Below are 23694 nucleotides of genomic sequence, written 5' to 3'. Positions count from 1 at the left end.
ATCACTTGGCCCAATAGGTCGAGGTTGCAGTGACAGCTAGTATCATGCCACTGCACTCCAGCCTGGGCAAGAGTGAGGCCCTGTCTCAAAATAATAAATAAATAAATCAGAAATTTAGCTAGGAGCTTCAAATGACAAGACATTTGTATATACAGTGGATTTCCTAATCATGGGTCCACTAACTTGCTGGACCATAGTCTTAGTTTCGTATGCCTGACCCTCTAAAATGAGGGATGAGTCCAGGTAGCTCATTCCATGGCAGGCAGCAGTCTTTTTTTATTTTTGAGACAGGTTCTCGCTATGCTGCCCAGGCTGGTCTCATCTCAGGCTCATGCGATCCTCCTTCCTCTGCAGTGGCTTGGATTAGACACAACTGCCACCACGCCTGCTCCTAGGCAGTAGTCTTAATGCCTGATGATGGGGGGTTGGGGAAGGAAGGAAAGTATCAGGGTAAATCTTGCAGAGCTGTGTTAAGGACTTAGGCCCTGGAATCAAATGCCTCTGCTCACATCCCACTCTGCAAGACTTTGGGCAACTTAAGCAGCAGCCTCTGTTTCCATCGGAGTGGCTCTTGCCTCTAATCCCAGCATTTTGGGAGGCTGAGGCAGGACGATCACTCGGACCCAAGAGTTCGAGACTACCCCATCTCTACAAAAAAATCCAAAAAGTAATCTGCTTGCTCATGCGGATGTGGTTGTAAGGAGTAAGCGAAATAACACGCAGAGTGCAATGAGCAAGTCCCAGCACAAAATACTCATTTCATAAAATACGTGTTTATTATTGCCATAGGCCTACAGTCCCCGGTATTCTCAATATATCTTGCCTGAGAAGTATCACACTCATGCCTATTAACCAGCTCATACATTTTTTTAATCAAAAGAATTTGGCAGTTGTAGGGTTGTCTTTTCATTCACATCGTCCCTGGAATTAAGTGTCCTGCTACACCAGTGCAGATTCAGCAGCATCTGTCAAGAGTGTCAGTTCCATCTGCAGAGGAAAGGCTCTCTGGCTTCGGTCCGTGGCTCTCCGCGGGTGCGGTGTCTGGACCCAGCCTATCTTCATCTCTGTTAGGCTTCGGGGTCTTTCTCCACACGGTGTCTTGTCCAATCAAAGGACTTCAGCGGAGCCTGCGGTCTGGCCTAGGCTCTTCTGCGTGGGATGTCTGCAGGCCAACAATCCGAGTCGGGGTTCGAAGCCGCGCGCAGTGCCCGGAACGACCCCTCCACGTCGAGGCCAGTGTAGAGCCCGGAAGGCAAAGTAAAGGCCTCGGCCCCGCACAGCCCAGGCTTAAATGTTTGCGCCAGGGCCCCTCTGGCTACCTGGTGGTGGCCCCGAACGGCCACGGAGGCCGCGGCGTAGCTCCTGGGTGAAGGTGTCTCTGAATCGCCCAGCGCGGCGGCACAGGGAGCCTGCGGGGCCAGCCGCGAGGTCCTGCAGGCGGCGGGCCGCGTCCTGGCCCCGCAGCTGGGCCTGCAGCAGAGCGAAGGCCGTGAGCTGCGCCGCACGTCGGATAGGCCGAGACTCGGACAGGCGTTCCACCAGCTGCGGGCTGTGCAGCAGGGCCGCCAGCAGCCGCCGAAGCACCATCTTCCCCAAGCGCCCGGGAATCCGACCTCGCCGCCCTAGTCTTCCGCCCGGCGGCGCCCGACCCGGACGTCATCTGCGCCCGCGCAGCTTGATGACGACACTGCCGCCCTCGGATTGGGTCCAATGAGATGCGCGCTTCCGCGCGTTTCCGCTTCCGCCACGGCAGACGCCACCTCGTGCCGGGAATCGCCGCGTCCTCGTCCGCTTCTCTGCGCTATGTCGGGTGGCCTCCTGAAGGCGCTGCGCAGCGACTCCTACGTGGAGCTGAGCCAGTACCGGGACCAGCACTTCCGGGTGAGGGAGGCCGGGCCGCGAGAGGGGAAGGCCCTGGGCCAGAACGCTGAGAAACGGTTTGCTCTTGTCTCATTGTGTCGCCTCCCGTTCTGCTGCAATCCCCAAACGCCAAGTGGGGCCCCGGTGCCGGCTGGGGAGGCAGGGAGCGGGTGCTGGGGGGGCGCTTGGACATCACTGAAGCCGCTGGCTCTGGAAGACAGGGCATTTGAGGCTCGCTTTCCTGTTCCCTCCAGCCGCTCCCTGCACCCGAGCCGGTGCCGAGAGGCCTGAGCGCTGATGGTAGTGGCGGCTCCCGTTTCCAGGTTGTACCTCGCAGATGGCTGCGTAACAAGGGCGGGGTGCCCTTCTCTCTCCCAGAGTGTGCAGAGGCGCCTTCTTGATGCAGATTCGGGGCTTTTTACGTTCTTTTTTATTTTTTTTATTTATTTTATTTATTTTTTTTTTTTTTGAGACGGAGTCTCGCTCTGTAGCCCAGGCTGGAGTGCAGTGGCCGGGTCTCAGCTCACTGCAAGCTCCGCCTCCCGGGTTTATGCCATTCTCCTGCCTCAGCCTCCCGAGTAGCTGGGACTACAGGCGCCCACCACCTCGCCCGGCTAGTTTTTCTGTATTTCTTAGTAGAGACGGGGTTTCACTGTGTTAGCCAGGATGGTCTCCATCTCCTGACCTCGTGATCCGCCCATCTCGGCCTCCCAAAGTGCTGGGATTACAGGTGTGAGCCACCGCGCCCGGCCTACGTTCTTTTTTAAATCGGCGAAGCAGTGCCCTTCTCTGGGAGGATGGTCTTAGGGAAGCTGTACGCGGTGCGTGGGAGACACAAGTGAAGTCCTCACTCCGCCCTCGGGGAGGCTTCGGAGTGGGGAGGGGGACCCGCCAAGCTGGGCACTTTGAGGGTGTTTGGATGTGAAGATCGGAGAATTGCTGGATTTCAGAAGAGAGAAATTTTTAGTCCGGACTATATCACAGTATGTTTTGTGGAAAAAGGGGAGGCCGCAGATATACAAAGTAGGCTTTTCAGTATCAGCAAAGGTAGGGATGGAATACGGTTGAGGGGTGGCGGCGCGGGACTCATTAACCCGGTTATTTAGTAAACATTTGTTGAGTGCTGTCACCAAAGCCTTGTGCTAAACCCTGGGGGGAAGGGAAGACAGTTTCTGTACTCTGCGAGCTCATAATCCCCTGTAGTGTGGATTATCAAAGAATCTAAGGTGGAAGTGAGTTAAAAGAGAGGCTGTGAGAATTCAGAAAAAGGGGAGAAATCCCCTTGTGACTGGGAAATGAGGGGGCGCATATAGCAGAGGTCAGTGTGGAGAACGTGTGAAATATGTTACTAGAGTAGGGAAAAGGAAACTTTGACGCCAAATTAGGGAAGCTCTGAAATTTATTCAGTCGAGGCCGGGCACGGTGACTCATGCCTGTAATCCCAGCACTTTGGGAGGCTGAGGCGGGTGGATCACGAGGTTAGGAGATCGAGACCAGACTGGCCGAGATGGTGAAACCCCATCCCTACTAAAAATACAAAAATTAGCCGGGCGTGGTGGCGGCGCCTGTAATCCCAGCTACTCGGAAGGCTGAGGCAGGAGAATTGCTTGATCCCGGAAGGTGGAGGTTGCGGTGAGCCAAGATCGCGCCACCGCACTCCAGCCTGGGCAACAGAGCGAGATTCCTACTTAAAAAAAAAAAAAAAAAAAAAATTCGGTCAATTTATTTTATTTTTTGAGACAGAATCTCGCTCTATTGCCTAGGCTGAAGTGCAGTGGCGCAATCACGGCTCATGCAGCCTCAACCTCCTGAGCCCAAGTGATCCTCCCCACCTCAGCCTCCTGAGAAGCTGGGACCACAGGCTCTCACACTACATCCGGCTAATTTTTTGTAGAGACAGGGTCTCCCTGAGTTGCTCAGGCCGGTCTCAAACTCTGGGACTCAAGCGATCCACCAGCCTGGGCTTCCCAAAGTGCTGGGATTACAGACGTGAACCACTGACCCCGGCCAGTCCAGGTTTTAGATGCTTAAGTGCCAGGCATGATTTGCACTTTTTTTGAGACGGGGTCTGGCTCTGTCACCCAGGCTGGAGTGCAGTAGCACGATCTCGGCTCACTGCAAGCTCCGCCTCCCGGGTTCACGCCATTCTCCTGGCGAGCTGGGACTACAGGCCCCGCCACCACGCCCGGCTAATATTTTTGTTTTTGTTTTTGTTTTTGTTTTTTAGTAGAGACGGGGTTTCACCGTGTTAGCCAGGATGGTCTCGATCTCCTGACCTCGTGATCCGCTCGCCTCGGCCTCCCAAAGTGCTGGGATTACAGGCGTGAGCCGCTGTGCGCGACCCTGATGAGCCATTTTGGATCCAGGGATTTGTCAGGTGTGTTGGATGAAGCCCAGTTATATTCTTATTTCTGGCTTCATCGTGTCATCCCAGTTTGGAAGCCCATTAGGAAAGTGAGCTCTGTTTTGTTTTTAGTGATCACTACATTTTTTTCCTCAATTCAGAAAAAATACATGAGCATGTAAAGCATCAGAGTTGTTGCTTTAAACAGTCTCTATGGGGTTATTAAAAGGGGACTCTCTGGAAATCCACTTATTTCTCACTACAGAGTATAAAAGGGCCCTTTGTCATACATGGGTCAAGGTCCAGAGTTTAACCTTGGTTGAAAGGATGCACTGCTGAGAAGATGGCGTGTGCAGGGAAAAAAGCCGCTTGTGTGGCAGTCTGGCGTAGGGTGACTTTGCTGTATGCGGTATAACTTTTGAGCCTTGTCTCTACTAAGAGTCTGGACTTTGCATAAGTGCTTCACAGGATGTGAACATCTCCCTTTTTTTGAGCAAGGGATTTGTGGTAGGCTGGGATGAGAGAATTTGATTTCCAAATCAGAATTAATGAATGTTTCTACCATACTTAGAAATACTATTTAAGCAAGGCTCTGAAGTTGCTTTTGTCTCTCTTTGAAATTCTAGGGTGACAATGAAGAACAAGAAAAATTACTGAAGAAAAGCTGTACGTTATATGTTGGAAATCTTTCTTTTTACACAACCGAAGAACAAATCTACGAACTCTTCAGCAAAAGTGGTGACATAAAGAAAATCATTATGGGTCTGGATAAAATGAAGAAAACAGCATGTGGATTCTGTTTTGTGGAGTATCCTTCCTGTGGATGGAATGTGGCTGCTGAACTGGGGTAGAGCTGAGAATAGTAGCTCATAATCCTCCCTGCACTTGCCCCTACGTTTTCCCTCGTCTCCCTCCTACCTTCTGTCCAGTGTCACTGCTCTTTTTTTTTTTTGAGACAGAGTCTGGCTCTGTCGCCCAGGCTGGAGCGCAGTGGCCGGATCTGAGCTCACTGCAAGCTCCGCCTCCCGAGCTTACACCATTCTCCTGCCTCAGCCTCCGGAGTAGCTAGGACTGCAGGCGCCCGCCACGTCGCCCGGCTAGTTTTTGTATTTTTTTTTTTTTTTAGTAGAGACGGGGTTTCAACGTGTTAGCCAGGATGGTCTCGATCTCCTGACCTCATGATCCGCCCATCTCGGCCTCCCAAAGTGCTGGGATTACAGGCTTGAGCCACCGCGCCCGGCCGTCACTGCTCTTATACTATAAAGCTGACACTAGTTACATTCTCTCCTGAAATCCATGCTTTATGGTTGTTTAAGAAAAAGTTTTTCAGGCCGGGCGCGGTGGCTCAAGCCTGTAATCCCAGCACTTTGGGAGGCCGAGACGGGCGGATCACGAGGTCAGGAGATCGAGACCATCCTGGCTAACACGGCGAAACCCCGTCTCTACTAAAAAATACAAAAAAAACTAGCCGGGTGAGGTGGCGGGCGCCTGTAGTCCCAGCTACTCGGGAGGCTGAGGCAGGAGAATGGCGTGAACCCGGGAGGCGGAGCTTGCAGTGAGCTGAGATCTGGCCACTGCACTCCAGCCTGGGCGACAGAGCGAGACTCCGTCTCCAAAAAAAAAAGAAAAAGTTTTTCAAGAATGTTTGCCCTTCATTAAAAAAAAAAAAAAAATTCCAAAGAGCACAGTGAAAATAAAAAAACCTTGTACTGTTCTAAACCCCTAATTCCCTTTGCCAGAGGCAGTTACCAGTTTCTTGAGCATCTCTCAAGAAGTAACCTGTGGGTGTGCAGTAGTGTACTTCATGTGCTGTTTTTAAAATCATTTATTATTTATTTATTGTTCCATTTCAGCACATGTAGGTCTGTTTTCAAAATAGCCGTATAGCTGGGCATGGTGGCTCGTATTTGTAGTGCCAGCTACTCAGGAGGCTGAGGCTGGAGGATCAGTTGAGCCCAAGGGTCCAAGGCTACACTGAGTTGTACTGTGCTCCTGCCAGGGTGACAGGGCAAGACCCCATCTTTAAAGAAAAAAATGTTTTAATAGCTATATCGTAATTCATTACATAGGTGTGTATAAGCTGATTGTATAGGTACAAACCAAAACTATTTACTTGTGATCATTTTCTTACTCAGACTCTTTTAAGCATTGTACCTCCTGGATTTATTCTGTGTTCTTTTTACTCTCTGTTTTGGTCATTCAATTTAGTATTCTGAGAAATTTTGCAGACCCAATCTAATGTATCTTTTGAGTTTTTTCCTGTGTCCTGAATTACATTTGTTTCAGATGAAATTTTTCCTTAAGTGTCTGGTGATCCCTGGATTTCTGCTCATAATTAAGGACAAGAATGCTGACTCACTGGACCCAGGCAGGGCATCTCTCCCAGATTGCTGGCTTGCCTTGGGGATATGTGGGTTTCCCAAATGCTAGAATGAAAAGAGATTTTATTTTGGCCTGCTAACATCAAAGACACTAGTTCCTCCAGATGGTTTATTCACAACACCATTGTCTTATTTTTATTTGTCTGGGATTAAATGTCCTCCCCTTTAATTAAAGGGAGCTCTCTCTGATGAAGTAGGTTTGGGGACTGCTACCCTGGTGATACCTTGAGTCTTTCCTTTAGTGAAACGCAGCGCAATTCCACATGCACTGTGACCCTCTCTTTATTAAGGTGCCCTGGAATATATGGCACCTAACTTGAATATATAGCACTTGTTTCTTGGATAAGAAGTGTACAGTGGTCCAAACCTGCACTGAATTATCTTATATTTTGCAAACCAAATACGGAGATGATGGGACCAAAAATTATCAACAGGAATGTCCAACAAATCTGATCAGTGCAGCCACGGAGACGTGTCATGTTTGACTCTCTGTGCTTCCAAACCATGGCAGACAGGCCTGTGCAAGCTGAACTGCTGTCTCTGAACTACATCTGATTAGATTAGCTCTTGTACTTTTTAACAATGCAGCTTCATTTACATGTTGTTCCCCTATTTCCAGAAATGTTTGGAAAAATGGTAGTGTTCCTTAATACTTAAGATATTACTCACGTGCAGATGCCGAAAATGCCATGCGGTACATAAATGGAACACGTCTGGATGACCGAATCATTCGCACAGACTGGGACGCAGGCTTTAAGGAGGGCAGGCAGTACGGCCGTGGGCGATCTGGGGGCCAGGTATGCGAGAAGGGTCTCTGGGCTCAGCCCGTTGCCTGGGATTCCAGTCACAATGACAGGTGTTTTGGCAATTTGTATTTACTCTTTTGTAAATAACTTTGTGTCTATAACCTTGGCTTGAAGTGGATCTGAAAACCACCCAACGGTTTGGGTGAATTTTTTAAACCCTGAAATATAAGTCCTGTACGTTTCTAATAAGCAACCATTCTTGAACTTCTGCTAGGGGCTAGATTCCACCGGCAGGAACATCTAGAATGAAAGCAGAATGCACTGAAATGAGTTGAAGTGCATATGTCCTGCTTGAAATGTTCACATTATGGCATCTGAACAGGTTTCACTGTTTGTCTAACGTGTTTATGGGAGACATATATGTTACACCATTCTTTTCCATACTGTAACTCTGGATTCTTTCCATTAAAGGTTCGGGATGAGTATCGGCAGGACTATGACGCTGGAAGAGGAGGCTATGGAAAACTGGCCCAGAACCAGTGAGTGATGAGAACTCTGTCAGTGACTAGCACTCGTTTGGCTTGTTGAATTGATTGAAAAACATCACCAAAAGTCTGCAAACGAGCCCATTTTTACCAAGCTTTGATCAGTGTCTTTACTGAACTGGAAGCCTCTGAAAGTTATTAAAGGACAGAACCCAAAAGAATGCCTTTAATTACTGTCTGAGACTCTTGGCCATGTGTCAGATGATCAGATTTATTTTGTTACCCGGTCAGAAATTGTGTTCTTTGACAACAGATTGGATCTATAATGTTGGTTAGTCTTTAGCCCAAACCACTACACTTTTAGAAAGACAGAAACATTTAAAAATTTGTTTTTACTATATTGAGTCTTAAGTAGGTTCATGATCTACATTGGGGCCTGGGGCCTGGGATTTTTTTTTTTTAATTTTAAGTTTGCATGAGATAGCCTAATAAATGGAGGTGGGGCCAGGCATGGTGGCTCACACCTGTAATCCCAACACTTTGGGAGGCTGAGGAGGAAGGACAGCGTGAAGCCAGGAGTTTGAGACTAGACTGGGCAACATAGCAAGACCCCTTCTCTACAAAGCAAAACGAAAAACAACAAATGGAGTTGTGCTGTTGTATTGCTTTGCACAAAATTAGGAACAGGTGTTTGACAGCTGAATTTGTTTTCTATGAATTCCAACCTCTAAAGGCAAGCTTAGAGGCCAAGGACCTTCCTATATAGTTGGTGCAAAAGCAGTCGCCACAGGACAGTACTGCTTCCATGCTTCACACATCAGGAAATGACGCCCAAGCTTGAGTATTTACTGACACGTTTTTCAAAAGATGTGTTATACCTAAAGCTAAAAAAAGGGCAAGGGTTTGCCATAGAGGGAACCTGTAAATAGTTTCAGGGGTAGGGGAGATGTTGCCAGTAAGAAATGGGGTAAACTCTCAAGAGACAGTGAAAACACTGCCTTGACATGAGGATCACCGAGTTTCTTCTTTTCATTTTCAGTGATGTTGAGAACGGACTGGGTTTAAAAAGGGAGCTTGAAGATGGAATGTTTAACAGTCACAGAAGGTTCCTGCAGGAGATTCCTGTTTTAGCCGTTTCTCATTTTTTTCCTCAAATTGTACTTCTGAGGCTCAAGCCTTCACAGTGAGCTCATGGTTCTACAGAGAAGGGGAGTCTAGGGAATTTCTTTGGTATTTATAAGGCAAGAGGTGATTTCTCTCTAATATATGTGAGTTATTGCTCATTTAAAACTGTTAAGTCTAGTATAATTTTCCCTGATAGGAAAAATGAATTTTTTTCACTTAGCAACAAAGTACCTTCTAACTTCCAACAGTCTGTGAAAGTTGGGGCTGACGTACCTTAGTGCGAATGTCTTTCATGTTAAACCAAGTGTAGAAATCTGAATTTTTAAAAGAGCTATATAACTAGTTGTAAGTGCTTAGGAAGAAATTTTGCAAACTTTTTTTTTTTTTTTTTTTGAGACGGAGTCTCGCTGTGTCTCCCAGGCTGGAGTGCAGTGGCATGATCTCGGCTCACTGCAAGCTCCGCCTCCCGGGTTCACGCCATTCTCCCGCCTCAGCCTCCCAAGTAGCTGAGACTACAGGCGCCCGCCACCACGCCCGGCTAGTTTTTTGTATTTTTAGTAGAGACGGGGTTTCACCGTGTTAACCAGGATAGTCTCGATCTCCTGACCTCGTGATCCACCCGCCTCGGCCTCCCAAAGTGCTGGGATTACAGGCTTGAGCCACTGCGCCCGGCCAGAAATTTTGCAAACATTTAATGATACACTTCATTTTTAAAATTCCTTCACACTGTAATTTAATGTATTTGATATTCTTTTGTAGTAAAAGGTAACTCAGATTTCTACAGGAGACAGTGGTTTTATTTGGAGCATCTTCTGTAACAGGTCTCAGTAAAGCTGGGTGAACGTGTTGCTGTCGCTGCCCGTTCCTGCCCTGTAAAGAGGGTTGTGTTCTGGAACTCCGGTACTCTGGATACACATGAATGAGTTCTAGGGGGGTTCTAGGAATAATGTGGACAATCGGCATGTGCATTCTGATTGACAGTTGGAAATAACTATGGCTGCATGTGAAGAGAACACAGATGTTCTTGTGAAAGTGATAAAATAGGCACCAGGCAACCTCTGCTGATGGAAGAATAGGTTAGTTTTCCAGAAAACATGCTCTGGATGATTTCAAGGGAAGGGAAAGTGGGGGTGACTTAAGAGGATCTTGTGTTTCTTGGGCTTGAGAACAGTAAATGTGAGTCTACTGCATTCTTTCCTATTTCTCATGGAGAACATCTGACTTGTTTCTCACCTTCACCAGAGAAAGTGAAAATTCAGTCGCACACTCAGATGAGGGAATCACTATTAATACATGGGAGTGAAGTATGAGAATTAAACATGCAGTTTCTCAGTCAAGCTAAGATGCAAATACAGAACATCTCCATTGTAGAAACTTCGGGTGATGGTGCTGCTGCTCGGAGGGTAAGCTGGTTAGGGCCTGCACTGCTCACTTCCTAGATGACCTCTGTCATGACTGGAATGTCACGAGAAAAAAATACTCCTCACCAGACAGTACATGTTACTCAACACAAGAGAACACAAGTTTATAAAGGCATTTAGTTTATTTTTCAAAAAAATACTTTGCTAGAAGGGTTGAGTACTGTAATTTTACATGATCATAATCTCTAAATAAATTCTTTTTCTGACCTAACAGGTACCAGTTAAGTGAACAGCTTTGTCTAGGTCTGCTTTTGTAACACCCAAATACAATTAGCACTTCTCTGATGGTATTCCCCGGGCCGTCTTAATTATCTATAGGCCAGGCCTAGCACATAACAAAGTATATGCTTTGTAACTGCTGATTAATTCAGTTTCTCAACTAGGCAGAGCAGGTAATCAGTATATCGAATTCATACTACTAATACACTGTCTTGCCTGAAGAGTCTGACCTGCCCAGAACCCCCAGTTATGTCTAGCCCAGGGAAGCAGTAAACTGCAATGCAGAGAAAAGGGGCAGCTAAGATGAGGCTAGTGCTGGCTGAGTCCCAGTTAGGTCTGTTACTGTTCTGTTCCAACTATAAATCCAGAATGACTGTGTTACTCAGATTCAGTGCTATGTAGAAAATAGAATGCAAAGCCAAAAACATAATTTGGGGATGATTGGCAGCACCTTCTTTTCCCTTTCTTAAGAGGCTAAATGAAAGTTGATTAGGATTGAGAGAACGTAACCAAAAGTTGAATCAAATCTATATTCACTGCTATAGATTCAATAAAAGGAAAGACCACTGTAAAGAAGCAACTACAACCTGATAAGTTTGCTGAGGAGAGGACTGGGCCGCTTGTTGAAGGCTCATCAAAAGTAGCACTTCACTTAGCACAAGGCCTGCACTCAACCTCAAAAGCATAAGGTCTAGGCCAGGCATGGTGGCTTATGCCTGTAATCCCAGCACTTTGTGAGGCAGAGGCTGGTGGATCACCTGAGGTCAGGAGTTCGAGACCAGCCTGACCAATACGGCAAAACTCCATCTCTGCTAAAAATACAAAAATTAGCCGAGTCTCTAATAAAAATACAGAAATTACAGGACACACCTGTAGTCCCAGCTATTGGGGAGGCTGAGGCAGGAGAATCGCTTGAATCTCGGAGGCAGAGGTTGCAGTGAGCCGAGATCGCATCACTGTGCTCCAGCCTGGGCAACAGAGCAAGACTCCATCTCAAAAATTAAAAGCATAAGGTCTGCCCACCTCACGGGCACCCAAACAGTTCAGTGCCAAACTAGTACCAGTGAAGCCACGCCTGCCTCTTTTCACCAACAGTCCAGAGTATATTTCAAAAATATCTTTATTAACCAAGGAAGCAATTACTGCAAACATCAGGACAAAGGACATTCTAATCTAGGACTTGAGTTATAGAGGTTTACACCTAATTACAAGGAAGAGAGGGAAAGCAATTATGTGTGCTGAAACCAAGTTTCATCGATGACAAATATTTTAAAATGACTTTTAAAATACTCAACATTGGCCAGGCGCAGTGGCTCACGCCTGTAATCCCAGCACTTTGGGAGGCCCAGGTGGGCAGATCACTTGAAGTCAGGAATTCAAGACCAGCCTGACCAACATGGCGAAACCCTGTCTCTACTAAAAATACAAAAATTGGTGGGGTGCGGTGGCGTACACCTGTAATCCCAGCTACTTGGGAGGCTGAGGCAGGAGAATTGCTTGAACCTGGGCGGTGGAGGTTGCAGTGAGCTGAGATCGCGCCACTGCACTCCAGCCTGAGGGACAGCGAGACCCTGACTCAAAAAAAAAAAACAACAACAACAAACAACATTTAGTCTAAGCCACACCGGGCAGCACGCCTCAAGGTGCCCTATGAAGCATTAGACTGGAAGTGGAAGAGTCACTGGGCTTGGGCAGCTCACACTCTGGGCACTGGTTTTCTCATAGGAACAACTCTGTGTCTCCTGCATGCCAGGTTCTGTCAGAGGAACTGAAACACCTCCTCACTCTGAAGTATGAGACATTTTGAACTGACAGCCCAGTGACTGGCTGGCTGGCTACTTTGGTATACTGCACCCCCACCAAAAAAAAAAAAAATTAGAGGCAAATGTCTGGTATATGTTTTGAAAAATCTCATGTTTGCAAAACTATGTTTGAAAAACTCATGAAGAGATCTTCCTTACCCTAAACTGTCATTTTTCCTAACGCTGACAGAACCCCACCTATAGCAGCATAAAGTGCCTCTACTCTCAGTCTTTTTAACGACTTGAAACACAGTAAGAAACACTGACCTGGTTTGACATTAAGGATTTTTGAGTCTGGAGGACTCAGGAGAGGAAAGTGCTGGGGCTGCTTCCCAGTGTCACCACTGGTGTTTGGGAACCCTGCATGTAAACACGGCCGGACTCAACCCTCAACTGCCGGCAGTCAGCCTTCTCTCAGCCATACCTTAGGGCCAAGTGAAACCAAACATTTTAGCTTTTTCAACACTCCAAACCTATGCAGGCATAAATTCAAGAATCTTCTGCCACTTACTTGGTGTTTTTCTATTCAAACTTCTGAGTTTGAAAAAACAATGTTGGTTGTTTTTCCTCCCGATTCTGAAAGGATCACTGGGTAGGTTTAACATACATCTTTCCATATGTCACGAAAGGCTGGGTTAAAGATGTAAGATGCGTGACGTTAATCCTAACGCAGCTAAGTGTATGGACAAGGGCCTCTTGGGCCTTTCTTCAGAAGATGAGGTTCAATGGAAGGAGAAAAACCACCGTGCTAGTGTCATCAGCACTGGCCACGCAGAAGCCACATGTGCCCTGCATGCTACTGAGGTCACTAAAGGGACCGGAGAAAGAACCTGACACGGTTGCTGTGCTCCCATGGGGCTAAGTTGTCTCTATTACCCTCCCTCTTCTCTCCAGCCACCTGCAAAACATCTAAAGTCAGTCGGCCTTCAGTTTTGAATGTTTAAATTTCAGATACCCTTGAAATAGAAATGCATTTGGTAAACCTTAACTTCTTCCAATTGGGAGGCAACACAGGGAAATGACAACTTAAAAATTACTCCGAGAACAGCTGCATTCTCATTTGTCTGACCACTAGTCTGATGGATGTTAAGATTTTTTTAACAGGTCGAAAACAGAAAAATTCAGGGAATTTCAGCAAAAGCCTTTATGAGATGCACGCCATGTATTATAATTCTTGAAACCACAATTGAAATCTGTCATTGTTACTGGCCTCCAAGGTTGCTGTCTTTTTCTCACACTCCCTCTTCCCAAAGCAGCCACTGTGCTTACAAGTGTGCTTCCAGAAACAGAAGACACCAGTCAGTTTACAACCACTTTCATCTCACCCTTCTAAAGGAATGGACCGCACTCTCTAAGACTCACTTGGAGAAGGAAGGTGGTGAAAGGTGCCGCTGGTAAAGTAAAACAGGACTGGATTTGTCAAAACCACCCCCAGCTACCCTTAATGCCCCAGGGAACACTTACTATTCTCAGCGTATGCTGTATCAAAAACATCTTGCATTGTAGGTTCTGGGAGTAAATCTGAAACCTGTATTCAGTTCACGTCTAACTAAGTTTCAAAAGCTGCACCAAATCTACTAAGCTTTTTTTTTTTAATACTCTTCACTGCATGCTCTGTCTATATGCATGCGTTTGAATAATAAATATTAAATATGGGGGACGCACAGAACCATAAAATTAAAAATGAAACCAAACTGAACATTAAACAATAGTACATGGTAGCTGGAGAAATGAATAAGGGCAAAAAATAAATTTGAGGTAACAATAGTGGCCCAACACCACTGATCTGAAATATCTGTAAAAATTCAACTAAGTGTTTGGAGATTCAAGTAACAAACCATCTGCTCCAACTTGGTCAGACTTCCCAGGGTCCCTGCGGAGTTTCAGTCCATGAGCCGGCACTCACACAGCTCCTTGTAAATCCTCTTCCGCACTCGGGGCATGTCTTCTTGTGAGAACTGGAAAGGCTGCTCTAAGGCGAGGCACTTGCAGTACTGCAAAGGTTCAGAAACACTTCAGTGGCACTTGGAGTTGTGTGCCAGCCCGTTCTGTTTTACTAAACGCAGACCTAATAGTGTCTAAGGCAGAAGTCCCCAACCTTTTTGGCACCAGGGACTGGTTTCGTGTAAGGCAATTTTTCCACCGACTTGGGGGAGAGGGGGTTGGTTTCAGGATGAATTATCAGGCATTAGTTAGATTCTCATAAGGGGCAAACAACCTAGATCCCTCGCGTCTGCAGTTCACAACGGTTCACGCTCCTATGAGAACCTAATGTGGACGGTTGGGGACCCCGATCTAAGGCAGCATTTTCATGTCTGTTTAAACTGTTGTAAAAACACACTGTTTTAAGCATTTACCCAAATTATAGTCAACTGACCAAGCTAGTGTATGGCTTGGAATCTCCTCTCCCTCCTGACCCAGTACTGTGAAAAGCAGCAACTGATGAAAAGGCCTAAATTCCTCCCAGAGGAGGAATTAGCTGCGAGTGCAGCTAGACCTATCATGGCCCTTAAGTGGGAACTAGAATTTGTTTATAAAACCCCAAACATGCATGAGGTACACAAATGAACCTGTTTTCCAAGATCTTTGCAAATCTCTAAATTCACGCATCGTATTCTGTAATTTCCTTCACAAATATAATGTATAACTGAATTTTTTCCATAGCGCTTTTTGACCTCTAAGGAGATGACGGCAGTTTTTCAATGTGGCCCTTATTTAAAATCTAATAATCACTCTGTGTCAGACCTGCAGATTGCTTGCCAATGGTTTTTTTTTTTTAATTCTGCAAATGCCAAAGGTTATGATACGGACAAATTCAAGTCAGTCTCCAATGTGGCTTACTGATAACCTCCAATGAGACATGGATGATACCCACAGTTCACTCTTGATCCCTGGAAGGTGGTTCTTCCTAATGATAACATCTGAGAATGCAGAAACTACTGCTCCTCAGCAACAAAGGGGAGGTGAGTACTCTATGGCTTGTACCTAGCATCATATACACACACAGGAACGGCCCTCTCTCCCCTCTCAACCCCACAAACTCAATTCACACAGTGTAAACTCTGAAAAGCAGTCTTTCTTTACCTGGAGCACAAAGACTCCACAGTCACTGTCATTTTTCTGTTGTGGAATACACTGAGGGGAAAAACAAGACAGTCATTAAAATAAGATCAATTACTCCTCTTCAGATAAGAAAAACTCCTTTATGGAAAAATGTGCAAAGGATAGGAAACTTTTCTCTCTCCAGGACAGCTGGTATATCCTCTGGTATCTCAAGCATCTAATTTTATGGAGGCACCTGGCCACATAAAAAGAGCTATCAGGTGACAACCACAACTTATGGAACAATGTCTTACCTAAATATGAGAAATGGGAAATCAAATGTAAAAACCTATTTTAAAAACATGCATTTGGATACTGGGTTCTGCTATCAATTCACTGACAATGGAGTCAAACTGGAATTGTGGCTGGGAACACAGGCCCGGCCCCTGGACGCCAGGAGGATGAGAACACCACTGAGCCGTCTTCGCTTTAGATCTCACATCACACGACCCTGTCCTATTCTTTGAAAGAAATTGTGAAGGTAAACAGTATGGTTTTTGTGATGGGGCTTTTTTTTGAGACAGGATCTCATTCTGTCGCCCAGGCTGGAGTGCAGTGGCACAGTCTCAGTCTCCTGAGTTCAAGCAATCCTCCCACCTCAGCTTCCCAAGTAGCTGGGACTACGCCTGGTTAATTTTATTATTTGTAGAGATGAGGTCTCACCATGTTGCCCAGGCTGGTCTTGAACTCCTAGACTTAAGCAATCCGCCCACCTTTGCCTCCCAAAAGTGCTGGGAATACAGGCATGAGCCACTGTGCCCGGCCAACAGTATGTTTTTAAAAGAACTGGTTACTGTATTCTGCCCAAAGCGGGGATACGGAAGATCCTAACTAAATTTAGAATACCTAGAGTTTTTAGTTGGGTAATTTCAGGAAATTTACTAGTTCTGGTTTCACCTGGTATACTAGGTTATTCAAAATACAAAACTTAAGCTTAATTTTAAAATTTAGCATTTGGTTCGGTTCAAGGATGAACTAATAAATCTTGTCTCTTTGGGTTTGGGTTAAAGGTTTGTTTCAAGATCCTGCCTATAACATTGTGTCAATGATCCAGACAGACCTGCATTCAAGGACCTGACTCTGTATCAATAGTTCTGATGTCCTTTGGGGAAAATCAACCTGGGCTTCAGTTTTCTCATTTACAAAATAAAGATGATGCTTATCCCTAGATCACCTGCCTACCGCACAGGTTATAAGGATCAAATGAGATCTAATACACAAAAACACTGGAAACAATACAGCCCGCCATCAATGGAAGACACTGGTATTTACGACAGGAATGAGCGGCTGTGCCTGGGCACTCTGCCTCACAGTTCGAATGTCATGGGCCAAACATGGTGCTGCATCCAGACGGTGGTGGGATTGAAGTGCCTGGGCTATCTTCCCCACATGCCTGGCAAGTAGCCCAGTGCACCTTCTCCCCCTCAGTGGATCCAAATAGTCATTTCAGCATTCCTCTGGGTCTATATGGGTCATCTGGAAATAAGAGCCATGATGCAAGAGGCAAGTGCCACCCAAAAAAGTTTTTTTTTCCCCCCGGAAGAGCAAACACATCATTAGCAACTGCCTCAGGGAGGAAGTGACTGAAGTGATTTGCTCCCGGGAAGCACTGGGCAACTGAGCAGCGATGATGGATACTAGACTGAAGTTTATTCTCAGCTGCCTCCCTGGAGCCTCCAGGCTCTCCTTGGTATCTCTGTCACCAGTCTTCAAATACTCTTAAAGGCACCCACCCTTAACATGATTCCATCCCCTGGACATGCCTGGGTTTCATTGTTATCACATACTTACCTTCGTAACAGCAGTCTGCCAACCCTGAAGAAATTCAGGTCTATTTTTTTCTCTGGCTTCAGTCAGCAAATACTTTCTTATATTCTGGTTAAAAAGAAACCACAACACAGATGCTGTGTTCCATCAGTTGGTGAAAAATGGAACATGCCCATAGCAGACAGAAGGAAAAGAGGAGGCTGTGGCCCCATAACTGGGCAGAGTATGCATTAAGAAGCTGGAACAAATTTTTTTTTTTAAGAGAGAGGATCTTGCTCCGTCACCCAGGCTGGAGTGCAATGGTGTGATCAGAGCTCACTGCAGCCTTGAACTCTCAGGCTCCAGAGATCCTCCTGCCTCAGCCTTCCAAGTAGCTGGGACTACAGGTGTACACCACTGCTCCTGGCTAAAGCTGGAATTTTATTTCAGACTCTCCATTTCATATTGTTAAGGGGGAGTCAGACCTCCTGTATTCAAGTTTGCACCCAGACTGTGGATGCTGGCTTTGTCTAATCAGAACATTTTATGGGATGGTTATAGCCAGCCCTTCCCAACAGTAAGTCAGCTGCTGCATTTGAAACTTACATACTGGCAAGTCAAAAAGAAAGTCTTTATCATTGCCAGTGCTCCACAGAGGAAAGGAACCCATGGCAGACATCAACAACTAACACTAAATGAAAAACATTCCAGCCTTAGATATTCTGATACACTCCTTATTTTTGAGGGCTGCAGAAAAGGTTAACATTCAGTTTCTGGAAAGTTATACTAAAATTCATTCTGAATACTGAATATGGTCAAGTCCACTGTTGAAATATCTACCAAGATGAAGCTTGCTGGAGTTTCAAAATGTCCCCAGTACTCTCAACCTCTGTGCGTCTCTCTCCACATCAAGAGTGAAGTCAGAGGTTATGTGAATAACGCCCCCCACCCACCCCCTAACAAAAGGGGACCATGGCCAGACACGGCGGTTCACATCTATAATCCCAGCACTTTGGGAGGCTGAGGCGGGTGGATCACACGATGTGAGGTCAGGAGTTCAAGACCAGCCTGGCCAACAAAGCGAAACCCCGTTTCTACTAAAAATACAAAAAGTAGCCAGGCATGGTGGTGCACGCCTGTAATCCCAGCTACTCCAGAGGCTGCAACACAAGAATCACTTGAACCCAGGAGGCAGACGTTGCCATGAGCCAAGACTGGGCCACTGCACTCCAGCCTGGGGGACAGAGTGAGACTCTGACTCAAAACAAAACAAAAAAAAAAGGTGGACTAGAAGCCACCTCTTCAGAAGAACACACATGATAAAAGCAAATACTTAATATTTAACCAAGTCTGACCGCATGTTGCTCTTCTCCCTCTAAACAAGTAACTTTAGGTTCTCAGAATAAGCAGTACATGTAAATTTTTTTTTTTTTTTTTTTTTTTTTTTGAGATGGAGTCTTGCTGTGTCACCCAGGCTAGAGTGCAGTGGTGCGATCTCAGCTCCCTGCCACCTCCATCTCCCAGGTTCAAGCGGTTCTCCTGCCTCAGCCTCCCGAGTAGCTGGGACTACAGGCGCATGCCACCACGCCCGGCTAATTTTTGTGTTTTTAATAGAGACGGGGGTTCACCATGTTGGCCAGGATGGTCTCTATCTCTTGACCTTGTGATCCACCCACCTTGGCCTCCCAAAGTGCTGGGATTACAGGCGTGAGCCACCCTGCCGGCCAGTATATGTAAATTCTTAAGTAAAATACAGGCAAAAAAGATTTGTCCTTAAAAATGGTCACCTACACTCAAAATGTACTGAGCATCTATAATGGTTCAAGTGCTGGGGACACTAGTGAATAAAGCTCTTGCAGTCTCTGCTGCCATGGAATCTGCACCCCCGGCGATGCAGACCCCTAACTGAGTTAAGCACCACTTCTACAACCCCTACATCCTCTTAAAACAAAAAACAGCTTGACCCCTTTATGTAGTGACTGTTTCAAACACTTTTCGTCAGTTCTTTGGAGATATCGACCCCTAACTGAGTTAAGCACCACTTCTACAACCCCTACATCCTCTTAAAACAAAAAACAGCTTGACCCCACCTGCCCAGATGACTTGGCTCCAAATTACTTCTAGTTATCACCTAAAAGGAGTCTGTTCTTAGCGTCTTTTTGCAAATATGCAAAATTGTTAGGCCAATTGTAATTGTGCGGAAAAGGTAGGAACTCTGCAGGAAGGCTTGGGCACAAATTCAGAAGATGAATTTTTATTACTGTGCAGAACCAGACGCTAACGATTCAGAATCGACTTGAACCCAACTACATGTTTTACAAACAAAGTCCTGTTTAACCATCATTCACTCCATGAAGGCGAACGTCTGTCTGGTCCTACCTGACTCCTCGCATCAGTGCCTGGCACAGAGCAAGAGGCACAGTAACTAGTTCCTACATGAAACAATTTTCCCAACACCTCTGCTCTCCTCTGCCCGCCAGAGTCTGATTCTTAAAGGCACTCATGGCTGCACTTTTGGTCGTGTCTTTGCAGGTCTGTCTAGGAAAGAGACAATAGAGACAGGCTCTGGCCGGTATGGGAGTATGTTGGTTGAGAGAAAGGCAAGGAATTAGGGGAAGGGAACGGGAAAAGACGCTCACACCTGGTACTGTGAGAACTCTGGGCCCAGGAGGCTTCTCCCTTTTGGGGTATTTTTTTCCTGGATTTCTTAGAAATGAAAATGTGATTTTGAAAACTTGATTTTCCTCATAGGTTGCATTAAACTTAATTTTAAAATTAAATGTTAATTAAACAAACAATACAAGAAAATATTCTCCTTGTAAAAAAAACAAAAAATCCCAAAATAAGGCCAAAATATTCTCCTTATAATTAAAAATATTCTAAATAAGGCCAAATCACCTTTAACTATTAGTCTTGCTTTTCCACACTTACCCAAAGGTAATAATCATTGATATCAAAAATGGTAAGATCCTATCTTTTTACTTACAAATATATATATATATATGTATGTGCCTACACATACACCTGCATGTATTTGTATATATACACATACACATGTACTTCTTTCTATAAATGTACTATACCGTATCATTCCACAATTGGCTTTTTAAAGCTCTACGCCTTGGACATCTTTCCATTTGAGGACTTGAAGGTCTAGTATATTCTATTTAACTGCTATGGTCAGTTTAATAGTATGGGTATACTGTACCATAGTGTATTTAGCTATATTCTCTTGCTAGAGCTAAATTTGTGTTGTTTTATTTAGCACTATTATAAATAATGCTGCCATGAACATCCTAGCACATGCCCCATCCTTATCTGCAGATACAAGCATTTTTATGGAGTAGATACCAAGAAATGGAACTGATATGCCACAGAATGTGCGTCTTTTTAATTTACACTTGGAACTGATGAGAACTGCAGCTGTCCCCAAGCGGCTGTATCAATTTATACACTCCACCAGAAAATACGCAAATGCCTATTTCCTTACATAGACACTTGAATAGCATCACTTTTTCTAACACAATGGGTAAAAAATGTAACTGGTGTAGTTTTCATTTGCATTTCCTCTATTTCTGGTGAGGCTGAACACCTCTCCATGTGTTTTTAAATAGTTATTTGCATTTTTCCTAAAATTTACTAAATTACCCTTTGTCCATTTCTATTAGGTCCTTTTATCCTCCCCTTATTCATCTGTAGGAGTTTCCCATGTATTCTGGATAATTATTTTCTGTTATTTACATCACACATATTTTCTTCAAGTCTGTTGCTTGTCTTTTAACTTTATGATACACAGAAGTTTTAAATTGTGAGGTGGTTAAATTTATCCAGTTGTTCCTCATGTCTTGTCTTTGGCTCCATGTAAGAAGTCCTTCCGCACTCTGCGAACATAATATTCTCCGTATTTCATTCAAATACTTTCACGGTTTTGTACAGATTTCTTTTAAGTACCTAAAGCTTTAGGAGTTTTCATCATAAAGAATTTCCACATTTCTTCCTAGGGCATATTCCTGGGTTATTTATGTTTTGTTTCTTTTATAAATGGAATCTTATTCCCAGTTACATTTTCTTACTGGTTCGTGATAGTGCAGGAAAATCCGGAAACCTACTCATTTTTCTTGATTTTGTATCCCACCATCTTGTTGAACTGTTTATTAGCTAAACACTAATACTTTGGGTTATAGTTTATTCTACAGGAGTTATTTTGCAGATACAAGCCAATTTTAGCTTTAAGATGATCGAGGAAAAACAATTTCTAACCACATTCAAGATGTAGTTTTAAGGGAAAAACAGAGAAAATCCAAGTGGAGTACCTCAGAGGGGGATCTGGATCCTAGACAGAGCCTCTCCTCAGCCAGAGATTCCTCTTCTAGTCCTTTTCTCAGCTACCATTTTAGAGGATTTTCATGACATAAACTGTTCCTATATGGTTTTGACTGCTGCTGTTCTATCTAGAGCTAAGATGCCATTTGGCCAATTATAAAATAAATGAAAAAATAGGCAGTATATTAACTTACCTCTACACAAAACTTAAAATGAATGCCTTGGGAATCATAAAATGAAATAATTCGATTAGAGAGTGTCACAGTAATGAGAGACCAGTGGACTTCCAGGTGAATAGGAATCAACAGAAGGCTCTTTTTAAACAAATCCACCTGATCAAGAAAAGAGAAAGAAATGCAGCCATCACCACAGGCTATCCAAACCACCAAAAAACAGCAGCTTCCATTTGCTGACCTGTGACCTACACAAGGGCAAAAAAGTAGTAAGCAATGAACCAGAATTTGAACCCAGGTCTTACTCTAAGCCCATGCTTGTAACTATTAAGCTGTAACACACAACAATAATACAAAAATAAAGCTATACAATGTACAGTTTTCCAGTTCATCTACTAAACCTGTGTGTCAACTGCCTGATATGACTTGGCTCCTTGTTTTTATGCTTACCTCATTTTCTCATGTACATATTTAACCTGGATTCAACTCTTGTTTAGAAAGGAATCATAGTATTAGAAAACAGTATAAGGGGCCAGGCACGGTGGCTCACACCTGCAATCCCAGTACATTGGGAGGCTGAGGCGAAGGACTGCTTGAGCCCAGGAGTTTGAGACCAGCCTGGGCAACATAATGAGACTCTGTCTCTACAAAAAATAAAAAATCAGGCCGGGCTCAGTGGCTCACGCCTGTAAGCCCAGCACTTTGAGAGGCCAATGCGGGCAGATCGTTTGAGCTCAAGAATTTGAGACCAGCCTGGGTGACACGGCGAAACCCTGTATCTACAAAAAATACAAAAACTAGCTGGGTGTGGTGGTGTGCACCAGCAGTCGCAGCTACTTGGTAGGCTAAGGTTGAAAGGATGGCTTGAGCCTGGGAGGCAGAGGTTGCATTGAGCAGAGATTGCGCCACTGCACTCCAGCCTAGGTGACAGAGCCAGACCTTGTCTCAAGAAAAATAAATAAATAAAAATAAAAAATCAGCCAGGTGTGGTGGTGCATGCCTGCAGTCCCAGCTACTTGGGAGGCTGAAGCAGCAGGATCACTTGAGCCCAGGAGGTGGAGGCTGTAGTGAGCCATGATCACACCTCTGCATTCCAGCCTGGGCGACACACAGTGACACCCTGAAACTGCATCTACAGACTCTTTCTACAGATATGGTGTAAGCAGCAGTTAAGATCATAGGCTCTGAAGCAAGTCTGCTCAAGTTCAAATTGTGGCTCTTCCACTTATTGGTCAGATGACTTTGGCAATTTCCTTAGCTTCTTTGCACCTTAATTTCCTCAACTAATAAAATGCATAGAAAATAGTACCTACCTTATGAAGTTTTTAAAAGTAATAAAAGAATATGTGTAAGATGCATAAAACTCTGTTTAGCCCATTATAAGTAACCAAATATCTTAGTTATTATGATTACTTGCTTGGGTCTCTCAAATGTCAAAATTGAGAAAAACATCCTTGATAATATTTTATGCATCCTTTACAATCATAACACACCTTTATATCGTAATAGATACCCTTTACAGTCTAGAAATGCTTGCTATTCCACTCGAAATTCCAGTGTAGAGTGGGTGATAAAGTAGTAGGTGCTCCACACACATTTGTAAAAGGGTGAATCAATTTGCCTTCTCAGGTTAGAGTAATTTGGTGATTACTTGGGTTAAAACATTTTAAACTACCTCAAATTCTCTGAAACTAATTTCCCAAGATTTCCTTCTCGCTTTCTGATATTCAAATAGTGTCCTGCTCTAAATGAATCTTCTGTAAGTCTTCATGACCCTGGAGAAAAATCACTTTAGCTTTTCAGTTTCTGCATCAACCTAGGGGAGTGAGGTGGGCAGAAGGAAATAGTGAAAATAATAAACAATGGTCCTCTCCAGATTATAAATTCGGAGTTTTTTTTTTTAATTCCGAGTATCTAAAACAAGGAATCATATTTAGAATACAGCAATAAATAAAACCAGATTTATA

At 44.7% G+C, this 23694-nt stretch overlaps 3 protein-coding genes across 19 annotated transcripts in view; 1 reads left to right on the top strand and 2 right to left on the bottom strand.

Moving 5' to 3' along the window:
* Positions 1 to 754: 754 nt before the first annotated feature.
* On the bottom strand, positions 755 to 1662 carry NCBP2AS2 (NCBP2 antisense 2 (head to head)). Its single transcript, XM_015132596.3, has one exon. The coding sequence runs from the start codon at positions 1585 to 1587 to the stop codon at positions 1288 to 1290; it is 300 nt and encodes a 99-aa protein (XP_014988082.1). The 5' UTR covers positions 1588 to 1662; the 3' UTR covers positions 755 to 1287.
* An 89-nt stretch (positions 1663 to 1751) lies between these two features.
* On the top strand, positions 1752 to 8101 carry NCBP2 (nuclear cap binding protein subunit 2). 9 transcript variants are annotated; one of them, XM_028843283.2, is made up of 5 exons: positions 1752 to 1881; positions 4088 to 4237; positions 4831 to 5012; positions 7244 to 7382; positions 7803 to 8034. In XM_028843283.2, exons 3-5 carry the CDS (start codon positions 4963 to 4965, stop codon positions 7872 to 7874), a joined length of 261 nt encoding a protein of 86 aa, XP_028699116.1. In that variant the 5' UTR covers positions 1752 to 1881; positions 4088 to 4237; positions 4831 to 4962; the 3' UTR covers positions 7875 to 8034. The 9 variants fall into 9 exon arrangements, 8 of the variants coding, with proteins under 8 accessions (XP_028699116.1, XP_077846838.1, XP_014988054.1 ...); XM_077990712.1 differs by having other exon boundaries at positions 1752 to 1937; XM_077990714.1 differs by lacking the exon at positions 1752 to 1881 and adding an exon at positions 1901 to 2183.
* A 2364-nt stretch (positions 8102 to 10465) lies between these two features.
* SENP5 (SUMO specific peptidase 5) overlaps positions 10466 to 23694 on the bottom strand; it is a 78063-nt gene continuing 64834 nt past the window's right edge. For 2 of the 9 annotated variants that reach the window (XM_077990780.1, XM_001099637.5), the window contains 4 exons: positions 21749 to 21886; positions 17277 to 17360; positions 15468 to 15518; positions 10466 to 14377 (listed from right to left, as the gene is read on the bottom strand). In XM_077990780.1, the coding sequence (XP_077846906.1) occupies positions 14267 to 14377; positions 15468 to 15518; positions 17277 to 17360; positions 21749 to 21886 (384 nt within the window). In that variant the 3' untranslated portion in view covers positions 10466 to 14266. 9 annotated transcript variants of the gene reach the window in all.

This window comes from Macaca mulatta, chromosome 2, assembly GCF_049350105.2.
Source record: "Macaca mulatta isolate MMU2019108-1 chromosome 2, T2T-MMU8v2.0, whole genome shotgun sequence".
Taxonomy (NCBI): Eukaryota; Metazoa; Chordata; class Mammalia; order Primates; family Cercopithecidae; genus Macaca; species Macaca mulatta.
This window is presented reverse-complemented; position numbering and strand designations above follow the sequence as displayed.